The sequence below is a fragment of the Gracilinanus agilis genome, chromosome 4, assembly GCF_016433145.1.
Source record: "Gracilinanus agilis isolate LMUSP501 chromosome 4, AgileGrace, whole genome shotgun sequence".
NCBI classification, from domain to species: domain Eukaryota; kingdom Metazoa; phylum Chordata; class Mammalia; order Didelphimorphia; family Didelphidae; genus Gracilinanus; species Gracilinanus agilis.
Genome location: NC_058133.1, coordinates 43,230,914 through 43,242,976, shown reverse-complemented (window position 1 = coordinate 43,242,976; position 12,063 = coordinate 43,230,914). Strand labels below are relative to the sequence as shown.

General features: G+C 35.3%; 1 protein-coding gene across 1 annotated transcript in view; it reads left to right on the top strand.

Moving 5' to 3' along the window:
* The window catches only part of LOC123244601 (calcium-activated chloride channel regulator 1-like), a 68,167-nt gene that overhangs the window by 29,574 nt on the left and 26,530 nt on the right, over positions 1–12,063 (top strand). The window contains exons 4-7 of the mRNA XM_044673120.1: positions 822–927; positions 4,723–4,900; positions 9,838–10,059; positions 11,318–11,545. Of these exons, the coding sequence (XP_044529055.1) occupies positions 822–927; positions 4,723–4,900; positions 9,838–10,059; positions 11,318–11,545 (734 nt within the window). The remainder of the gene's footprint in view (positions 1–821; positions 928–4,722; positions 4,901–9,837; positions 10,060–11,317; positions 11,546–12,063) is intronic.

The window sequence follows — 12,063 nt, the reverse complement described above, 5'->3', positions numbered from 1 at the left end:
GAGGGAGGGAGAAAGATTGGGAGGGAAGGAAGGAAGAAGAGAAGAAGAGAAAGAAGGAATGAGGGAAGAAGAGGAGGGAGGGAAGGAACGAAGGAAGGAAGGAAAGAAGGAAGGAAGGAAGGCTGATCAATAACTTACTAGGTGCCAGGTACTATGCTAAATGCTTTACAAATATCATCTCAGGGGCAGCTAGATAGCACAGTACATAGAGTGCCAGCCCTGGAGATGGGAAGACCTTGGTTCAAATCTGGCCTTAGATACTTCCTAGCTGTGTGAGCCTGGGCAAATAACTTAACCCTATCTGCCTAGCCCTTGTTCTTCTGTCTTCCAGTTGATACTAAGACAGAAAGTAAAGGTTAAAATTTAAAAAAAAACAATCAAATATCATCTGATTTGATCCTCAAAGCTCTGAGAGGTATATATTGTTAGGACTTCCATTTTACATTTGAGCAAAATGAGACAGAAGTTAAAAGACTTGCCCAGGGTCTCACAGTTAATAAGTTTCTAAGGCTAGATTTGAACTTGGATCTTCCTGACTCCAAGATCAGTAGTCTATGCACTGCACCACTTAGATTGCATGGATCTTATACTGATAGCCATGAAATATAAAAGATCTAGAAGAAAGATTTCAGTGCCATGAGTAATTCTCTACAGATGACCTAGGGGATGATATGAATAATGATTTCAAAGGATAAGAAAGCATGACTAGGATGCAATCTGCATTAATGAAGGGAATACTGACATAGGTCTGAGGGGATAGCCATTGAATCATTGAACTGTGGAAGTAATTATATGTTTGCATTTTAAATATGTTCCAACAGGTAAAATTTTAGTTCATGAATGGGCCCATTTACGGTGGGGAGTGTTTGACGAATACAATGAAGAAGAACCCTTCTACCAGAATAATGGAAAAAATGTACCAGTAAAGTATGATTATCTTCTAATTTTTTGTGAACTATCAAACTGAAATCATATTCTCTTTTTGTTGGGGAGGGGGTCTCAATTTAATGTAAAAGCAATTTTTAACATTCACTTGTTATATTTTTATGCTTCTCTGAAGTCCTCTATTTGAAAATCAACTTCTGATTTGGTATTTTCACCAGGAATGCTTGAAAGTCCCCCATTTCAATAAATGACCATTTTCCTCTGAAAGATTAAGCTCTTTTCCTGGGTAGATGATTCTTAGTTGTAATCCTAGCTCCTTTGCTTTGTGGAATATTACATTCTAAGCCCTCTTATCCTTTAATATAGAAGCTGCTAAATCCTGTGTTATCCTGACTTTAGCCTCACAGTATTTAAATTAGTTCTTTTAGAAAGCTTACAATATTTTCTCCCTAGCCTGGGAACTTGGGAATTTGCCTACAATATTCCTGGGTATTTTCATTTTGGGAACTCTCTCAGGATGTGATTAGTGGATTGTTGTAGTTTCTATCTTACCCTCTGCTTCTAGGATATCAAGGCAGTTTACCTTGATAATTTCTTGAAATAAGAAATCCAGGCTCTTTTTTTAGAAATCATGGCTATTACATAGTCCAGTAATTCTTAAATTGTTTCTCTTCTGTTTTCTAGGACAGTTATATTTTAATGAGCTATTTCACATTTTCTTCTATATATTTACTCTTTTGATACTATTTTTATAGCTTCTTCATATCTCATGGAGTCAGTTTTGATGACCAATTCTAATTCTTAATGAATTATTTTCTTAAGGGCACTTTTCTATATCCTTTTATATTTGGCTGATTCTTTTTAAAGAATTGTTTTCTTCAGTAAATTTTTCTATTTCTTTTTCTCTATTTCTTTGTTTCCTTTGCCTCTTTTTTCATGTTTCTTTTGCCTCACTTCCATTTCTTTCACCATATTTTCCTATATTTATCCTATATAATTTTAAAAATCCTTTTTGAGCAGTTTTTGACTCCATTACACACCTTTCTTTGAGGTTTCTTTTTAACTCAAACCCAAATGTTAAATTTGGGTTAAAATGTTCAACCTAAAACCAAAAATGTTAGAAAAAATTGAAGTTTTTTAAAATGAATTTTATTTTGCTTTAAGTTTCATATTTTTCCCTCCCTAACACTTGCCCTCACCTATTAAGAAGGCAAGAAGTAAAAGATCCATTATAAATATGAAGTTATGCAAAACAAATTTTCCATTAGCTATTTTCTGGAAAGGAAACAAAGAAAGAAGAAGGGGAAAAAAGCTTCAATCTGCAGTCTGAGTCCATCAGTTCTCAGCCTAGAAGTAGACACCATTTTTCATCAAGAGAACTTTGGAATTGTTAGTGTGCCACTTTATCAATCAGCATTACTCTGTATTTTTCAAAGTTAATTCCCTTTACAATATTGCTGTTACTGAGTAAATTGTTCTCCTAGTTCTACTCATTTGTTCTTCAGTAGTTCATGCAAGTCTTTCCAGGTTTTTCTGAAATGATCCCCTTCATTGTTTCAGTACAATAATATTTCATCACATTGATATACTGTAACTTGTACAACCATTTTCCAATTGATAGAGTATCTTTTCAGTTTTAAATAATTTGCTACTACAAAAAGAGCTACTATTAATATACTTATACATATAGGTCCTTTCCTGTTTCCTTGATCTTTGGAATATAGGCCTAGTTAATTGCTACTTCAAAGGGCATACAGTTTAATAGCTTTTTGGACCTAGTACATTTGGGTGGGAATGTTTTTCCCTTCAGTAATGTTTCATTATTTCCCAATTATATTTAAGAACATTTTTGGCATTCTTTTTATAATATTTTGAATTCCAAATTCTATCCTTTCTCTTCCCTTTCCCTGAGCAATAAACATTTTGACATTGGTTATGCATGTGCTATCATACAAAACATATATCTATGTTCATTATGTTGTGGAAGAAGACACACATGTATATTAGAAAAAATCAAGTAAAAATTATAAACTTTGATCATCATTCAGACTTTATCATTTCTGTCTCTGGAGGTAGATAGCATTTTTCATGAGTCCTTTGGAATTAGCTACATTATTCACAGATATTCTTTGTGCAGGATTATTGTTACTGTGTACAATGTTCTGGTTCTGTTCAATTCACTCTGCATATTTAAAAAACCTTCAGACACTCTTTTAATAACAGGTCTTGAGACAGAAGGGCAAGAGCTAAGCAAACAGGTTTAAGTGACTTGCCCCCTCTCTGCACATTTTAATCCTGTTGTCCTCTTCAAAGTTTGTGTTTTCACCTTTTTTGTCACAATAGTAAGTTTTTATGATCAGATTTTTTTGTTGTTATTGTTGCTTACTCATTTTTCCAGCCTACTTTACATCTTTTACTTTCATTTTATTTTATTTTAATAACAATTTTCCACATAAGTTTTCCAAATTGTCTCCCTTTTTTCTTCCCTCCCTGCTCCTGGAGCTGGCAAGCAATTCAGTCTGGGTTATACATATATTATCATGCCAAATGTATTTCCATATTATGCATTTTAAATGAATAATCTTATAAAACCAAACCCCCAAAACATATACCTAAGTAAACAAGTGATAAATCATTTGCTTTCATCTGCAGTCCTAGCCCTACAGTTCTTTCTCTGGAAGTAGATAGCATTCTTTTTCATAAGTCCCTTAGAATTGTTCTGGATTGTTGCATTACTGTTAGTAGCAAAGTTTATCACATTTGATTGTTCCACTATATTGCTGTTACTGTGTACAATGTTTTCCTGGTTCTGCTTATTTCACTCTGCATCAGTTCATGAAAGTCTTTCCAGTTCTTTCTGAAATCATCTTGTTTATCATTCCTTATCTCACAATTGTATTCCATCACCATCATATGCCACAATTTGTTTAGCCATTCCCCAATTGAGTGACATCCCTTTAGTTTCCAAATTTTTGCCACCACAAAAAGAACAGCTATAAATATTCTTGTACAAACAGGTCCTTTCCCATTGTTTTAATTAATTTTATTTTAAAATGTGGACTCTGCTCCTACAGTGGAGGGGGCATTGTGCTGGGGGGAAGGAAAGGGAGGTCGTGCAGGCCTTCATCAGGGACATGAGGACTTGCTACTAGCTGCACCAAAAGTGTAGGGTCTCCCTGCTGATCTGTGCTGGTGGGAGTGCAAGCTACCTTGCTGATAGCCTGTGCAATGGTGTGGGCACGGAGCCTTGCTGCTGACTTAATGAGACATAGCTGGCTATTGCTTTCTTTGGATACTGCCCATGCTGAAATGTACTCTGCTCTTACTGAAAAAGAAATTTCCTGCTGATCTAAGTTCTCTTGAAAAGGAATATTATTTCACCACATACTATTTTTGGTTTGACTATTCCAGAATTAGTTTTGATTGGCTTTTCATAATTGTTGGGAGGTGAATTTGGGAGAGCTCAAAGATTTTGTGCCTTACTCCTCTCTCTTGGCTCCACCTCAAAATCATCTTCTGATCTGTTAATTTTTGAAAAATATGTTAGTTGGATTGTTTTTCTTTTCATCTATAGATTAAAACGAAAATGTATGGATCATAGATACCAAAGAACTCACTTTAAATTCTCTGCAGGAATCTTTTGCCAAACAGAAATGGTTCTTGCTGGCTGCCTGGAAACATTGCTGCCTGAATGGGTTGTTTGATACACACTCTCTGTGATAAAGAAATGATTGGCACGATAACATCAGAGATATACATAGGTTGAACTGTTTTTGGCGGGGGAGAGTGACTTTAAATGGGTTATTGTTCATAAGGTCTGATCTTCATATTTTTCAGATGTTCTGATGGTATCACTGGTACAAATAAGGTATATGCATGTTCTGGAGGGAGCTGTTCCATCAGGAATTGTCGGACAGATCCCAAAACAGGAAAGTTGAACAAAGACTGTATATTCATACCCGATAAAGTTCAGAGTGAGAAAGCCTCCTTCATGTTCATGCAAAGCATCGATTCTGTAAGTTTTTGGATCATCAGTTCTGAAGTTTGTAAACAAAAAATACTCCTAATAACTGGCATTTACTTAGTGTTCATGTTTACAAGATACTTTAACTAGACCTCTGATGCTTAGAATGACCTCATTTGCCATGACCTTCATACCTATTTCATACATAAGGAAACAGACTTGGAGAAATGAAGTGAGTAGTGCTGGGTCTCACTGATAGCTCAGGGCTCTCTCCATTACACTAGTCTGTTCCTATCAGAACACCTGTCCTGAAGACCTGAGGCAGACCCCTTGAGCTGGACAGCTCCTTAGCAAGCCATTATTTCTCTAAAAGGCTGAAGATACATTCACTATTAGGAGAACACAAGAGAACACCATCTTATTTCCCCCCACCCCCACTCCTTCACACACATACTGTGGCCCATTCTCTTTTAATTTAGTATCTTGAAATTACTGTAAATATCCCTTAAAATCCAAAAATAAATAAGCTAATTTGGGACTTTGAGGGGGTAATATTTTCTTGGTGGTGAGGGAAGTGAGAGGGTAGAATATCTTCAATAACTCTTAAATCTCAATTACATGTAAAAAATTTTTAGCATTCATTTTCTTAAAATTTTTAGGTCATTTGTTACATTAAAATACCCAGGTAACCCCTTTTCTGCCTCCCCTCCTCCCATTAGGGAAGGCATCACTTGATAAAAATATGTTTATATAAAATTATATCTTATTTATTTCTATTTATCAGTTTTTTCTCTGATAGGTAAACATACAAAAAACATTCTTCAAACTACATCTGTTGTTATATATCACGTTCTCTTGTTTCTGCTTGTTTTGTTCTTCATAATTTCATGTAGGTCTTTATATTTTTAAAAAATTAAGCTGCTCATCACTTCTTATGGTGCTGTAGTGATCCATCATAACCATATGCCACAACTTGTTTATCTATTCCCTAATTCATGGGTATCCATCATAACCATATGCCACAACTTGTTTATCTATTCCCTAATTCATGGAAATTAAGAAATTTCCAGTTCTCTCCTACCAGAAAGAGAGCAGCATATAGTTTCTTTCCTTTATCCTTGATCAACTTAGGAAATAAACCTAATAGTGGTATGACTGGATCAAAAGGTAGAAATAGTTTTAAAATTCTTTTGGCATAGTTCTGAATTGGTCTCCAAAATGGCTGGATGAGTTCACAGTTCTACCAATAGCGTATTAGTATATCCATTTTTCCACATCTTCTCCAACATTTGTCATTTTGCTTTTCTAGCATTTTAGCTAATCTTATGTGTGAAATGATATATGAGTTGATTTGATTTGTATTTCACTAATCAATAATGATTTAAAGCATTTTTTCACATAGTTAATCATAGCTTTGATTTTTTTATCACAAAACTGCCCATTCATATCTCTTGACCACTTATCCATTGGAGAATAATTCTTATTCTTATAAATTTTACAAATTCACAAACAAATAAATATACACATTTAAATTTAAAATAAAATAAAAATTCTGAGTTCTAAATTCCCTCCCCTTTTCTCTCTCCTTGAGGGCAAACAATTGCTATAAATTAGATATGTGCTGTCATCCAAAATATATTTCTATGACAGCCATAGACCAAAAAGTAAAACAAAATATGCTTTGATATACATTTGAATACTCAACTGTTTTTTCTCTGGAAGTAGATAGCAGTTTTCAACATAAATTCTTTAGATATCTTGGGGATCTAATAATTTTCTTTAATGTTTAACTTCCTGTTAAGTATTGTCCTGTCTCTTCAATATTATCTAGAGTTCCCAGCCTTTTGAAAACTTTTCATACCTGTAAATATATTTAAAGTAGCTTTTAAAATCTCAGTGATTTCAGCATTTTGGCTTAGAAGCCAAATGCTTGTTGACTGACTGACAGAAGCATAATTAAGGGAAAAAGGCAGACTAAGCTAAGCTTTCAAGAAAGTTAATAGTGCCTTACTGACTGGAACCCTCATTGAAAGCACCTTCCAAAAATCATCATATATATATATATATATATATACATATACATACACTTTAAAAGTATGCAAGGAAACCAATATTGGTTTCCTTTTTTCAACTTGCATACTTTTTAAGTAAACATGACCTAATTACCTATCTTGGTGTTAAAAACAAAAAGCAAATTCCACATAAGACATGAAACAAAGAAGAACAATTTGTGTTTTGTAGGAGCTTTTCAGCACTTAGGAGCCAAGCTATTTTATGTTAAACTGTATTTTTCACTCTGATCTAGAGAGGGTGAAATAACCTGCACAGTCAGTCAATAATACCATGAAAAGATATGAATAAAGTAAGGCAGAATTGTTGCACAAAGGTACAATGGAACTGGGAAATGTTGTTGGGTAAAAAGTTTAGGAAATTCTCCATAATTTTATTTAATCCTATTCTTAGGGAGTGTTAAAAGTTTAAGACTAGTTGTTTAATACTATTAATAAAAATAATAATGGATTTATATAGTACTTTAAGATCTACAAAGCACTTTACATATATTTTATTTTTATCCTCAAACAACCTTAGAAGGTACTTCCTATTGTTATCCTCATTTTACAGATGCGGAAGAGGTTAGACTTATTAGTAGTAAGTATTTGAGGTGAGATTTTAATTCAGATCTATCATCTTTGCCATGTTTCTGTAGTTGATCTGGGTTATTTGAAATACTCAAGCACCTCCTTTCCAAAGGGGCAATAGTATAGTTAGTTCCTTCATGGTCTGGTACACAGTTGGCTTCTAATAAGAGCTTTATGAAAAATACGAGGGCCTGCTAAGTGCTTTTGGACCCTAGAAAAAAACTATCATGTCCCCTCTTCTTTAGGCAAGTATTCCCCAACTCCTTAAATCTTATCTTCACATGGCAGGGTTCAGATCATCTTCACAATCCTTGTCATCTCCTTGTGGATGCTTATGATACTGTCCTCTCTAAAATGTGGCACCAAGAAATGGGCCCAGCATTCCAGGTGTTACAGGAGCTGGGTCAGTGGACTGTCATCTTTCTTTGGCTCTGGACACTCTATGTCTATTAAAGCAGCCTACCATGCATTTACATTTTGGACTGGTATCAGACTAGTCTTCAGATCACGGATTATGGGCTGGTAATTGTCGTCAAGGCCATTTAGTCTAACTCCTCACTTTATAGATGAGATAAATGAGATTCAGGGAGGTGAGATGATTCAGGACACAGAGTATCCAGTGGCCAGAACTGGAACCAAGGACTTCTGTATACAAAACTAGGACTCTTTCCATTGCATTATACTACCCATCTTCTGGACTCTTCATGCTGAGTTTGCAGTTAAGTCTAACCACTAGGAATGTTTTTTTTTTTCTTGAGGCATCAAGGATAGGGTGCTGGGCTTAGAATCAGAAAAACCTAAGTTCAAATCCAGCCACAGAGACTTTCTATATATGTGCCTGGGAAAGTCACTTACCCTCCTCTGCCTGCCTCAATTTCCTCAAATGTAAAATGACAATAATTATAGCAGAATTATTGTGTGAGGATCAAATGATATAATAATTGTAAAGTACTTAACAGAGTGTCTGGAACCTAGTAAATGCTTAATAAACTCCTTTATTCTCTTCTTGAATGCCTTTCTAGACACATGTCCCCATTCTGTTCTTATGATCTGTGAACCCAAGTGAAGGATTTCATTTCTTTTATTGTCTTCATCCAATGTCATTCATTGATTTAAAAAAATAAGAATAGAGCTGGCAAAGGAAATATCCCTGTGTCATTCTACTAAACAAGGCCTTCCAGATTGATACATTTGAATACATTAATCAACACTTCTGGAGTGTCACCCAGAGCTAAACCCAGTTAGCTATATTATTATTCTTTCTATATTTCTTCAATTTGTCCACAAAGAACTTATTCAAACACTTTGCTGAAATCCAGCTACCAGAGATGTTTCCATGATCTACCTGTCTATTAAAATGATAATTAATGGAGTCAAGGTGAGACATGACTGGTTCCTCAGGAACTTTTGCTCCCTTTCAGTAATTATATTTTCTCTATCACTTTTTTTAAGTCTAGATAGGAGTGTCAAATATAAACAAGTCCACTAATCCATAAAGAAGGATTTCTATACCTGCATACTGAATCGATCTTAAAATGTAATGTTATCTCTATTATATTTTAATTTATTTTCTTAATATTTTCCAATCTGGTTCCCAGTAGCATAGACTGCCTCTGTGAAACCCTATTAGATACTCAATGAAACAATAAACCAAGCCCTGATCTGTAGCATTTGCTGATTTCTGAGATGTTAAAAATTCAACAATTATCTCTTGACAGCCCATTAGAGGTGACTCCAGCACAGCCTGCCTGCAATTCTAGAGGTCTTTTCTAGGGGTCTTTCAGGTCAAAATTAATTCATAATAATACTAAGATTTAATTTAATTTCCAATGTGTTGACAATAGGTAAAACCTACATAAACAAAAAAGCTCTTGGGAAAGGGAAGACCTCAATAATTTTTATTTTTTTTCCTCAATAATTTTTAAGTGTAAATGAATTCTGAAACCTACTGATCTAATCCAACCTTTTCACTTTGCTGATGAGGAAACCAAGGTTAAATGACTTAGTTAAGATAGTGGAAAGACTAGGACTAGAATCCAGGTAATATTGAAGAGATTTTCCAATGAGTGATTTTTCTCTCCTAAATCATCATTAGGTTGCAAGAGGGATTATTTATATGGGTGGTTTATCAAAGAGGTTCTTCACTCTTTTTTGTATCGTGAACCCATTAGCAGTTTGGTGATGCCTTTTGGATTCATTAGAATCATGTTTTAAATGAATAAAATGTTCAGAATGACAAAGAAAACTAATTATATTGAAAAAATTGTAAAATATCTTTTGAAATTTGATTTTATGAACCCCAGATTAAGAAGCCCTGGCTTATTTATTCTTACAATTGGGTTTTTTCAGGTAGTTGAATTTTGTACGGAAAAGAACCATAACACACTTGCTCCAAATACTCAAAATAAGATGTGTGATTCGATGAGCACATGGAAAGTGATCCAGAATTCAGAAGATTACAAGAGTTCAACTCCTATGACAGAAGCAAAACCACCCAACCCCTTCTTTTCACTGAAGCAGATAGGAGAAAGAATCCTGGTTTTAGTTCTGGATAAGTCTGGAAGCATGGCGGTGAGCCAAACCTGCCCCATTCTCCTTAGCATTAGAGGGATATGTTTACAACGTATGCTAGATTCATAAAATCTTGGGCTGGTTCAAAATCACATTGATTTCATGATTTAAAAGAAATTAGGGAGCAGGGATTCATTCATCCTTCACTAAGTTTTCCTTTAAGCCTTTGTATTCCTACTACTTCCTTTCCTCTCCACACACATTTTCTCCAACAAATATTTATGACCAATTATTCCCATCCCTCCATACAGCTGACATTTGAATTGACAAAGAATGTCTAAATTAAGAATTTGCTCTATGGTTAGTTTCTCAGTCCGTGAACATCTGTGGTCCCTATTAACAAACCATCCAATTAGCTTTGACCTCATATTTTCCTCCTTTTTGATGATTGTAAAAAGGCATCAAACACTCTCTCTCAAAATTCAGAAATCAAATTCCTTATTTTAAAAGACCTACAACTTCATTATTGTGAGCACTGTCCACTCTGCCCTTATCCTCCCTGCTGATTATAATGGTTTAGTAGTTCTCCCATACAGTTTCATCAGCTGCCTTGCCCAAAAATAATCCATGAATGTGGTATAGCAGATGAAGAGCTAACTTCTAAGTCAGGAAGCTCTTGGTTCAGGGCCCACACCTGTCTGACATGTACTGGTTAGATAATTCTATGAAACTGTAAGCTGCAGAGAAGGTGCCAATCTGCATAAGCATTAATAGAGAGAGAGAGATTCCTCATCTGAAAATCCCTGCATCAATGAATCACAGATTTAGTCACTCTTCTACAGGGTAGTTCATCCCTACTGATGCTTCTCAAAAATATTTTCTAAAATATTTTCTTTCATCTATTATGCCCAACACCAATAATTTGCCGCCGTGCTCCCACTAAAAAATTCCTTGTTTCAATGTTTTGAAAATCTGATCATTTGTTAAAGAGGGCCCAACAATGCACAGACAAACTCTTCCACCACTTGAGCTCTGAGTCCCTGTGGCTGAAACATTTATCAACCAGATGGCCACCTGGGTATGCTTCTCCAAATTTAGCTCCAAATTGCAACCTATCCTCATGCCCATCCTCAAATGCTTCCTAGCCTAGAACACTCCAAGGCTTGTGTTCCATTGTCCTAGCTTGGAGCATACAGAGCCTCCACAATGGAACCCACAGCCTCTGGAATTCAGTATCTGAGCTTAGTCCCTTCTGCTATAACTTGCTTATAAATAACAACTTGACAGCTTATCAGTTTGACTTGTGTTTTTTGTTCAGAATGAAAACCGGCTAAATCGACTGAATCAAGCCTCCCAACTCTTCCTGCTTCAGATCATTGAAAAGGGATCATGGACTGGGATGGTCACATTTGACAGTTCAGCCACTATACAAAGTGACCTGATACAGATAGAGACTGATGCCCAGCGGAACGCTCTCATTTCAAAGTTACCTACTGTTGCTTTAGGAGGAACATCCATCTGCTCTGGACTCAGAACAGCATTTACGGTGAAAGCATCTCCTCTCCTTTGTCTCTATTATAGTGGATATTTTTTAAGTTGAATTTCTATTCTGAATACACCTCACATGCTTGATGTCTGGTATCAATTTGATGCATCTAAAATGAATGTATTTCTAGTGTGGGGAAAAATAGCAACAAATGATGATGTAGAAAAACCCTTTTCAATTCAGCATTTAGTATGTGGAAGGAATAAAGTCAACTTTAGGGTCAGGAAGACTTGGACTTAAGTCCCTCCTGAGAGGCAGCATGGCATAGTGGATAGAACAATCAACCTGGAGCCAGAAATAGCTGTCCAAATTCTGTCTCAGAAATATGCTATGTGACCTTGGATAAGTCACTTCATTTGTATGGGCTTCATTTTTCTCACCTATAAAATAAGAGAAGAATTGATGACCTTTCAGGTTCTTTCCAGCTCTAAATCTATAATACTCTGACCCATACTGACTATTCAATTATAAAATCAGTATTGCATGTTGTGCAATAAGGTGCATGATACACAGTAGAA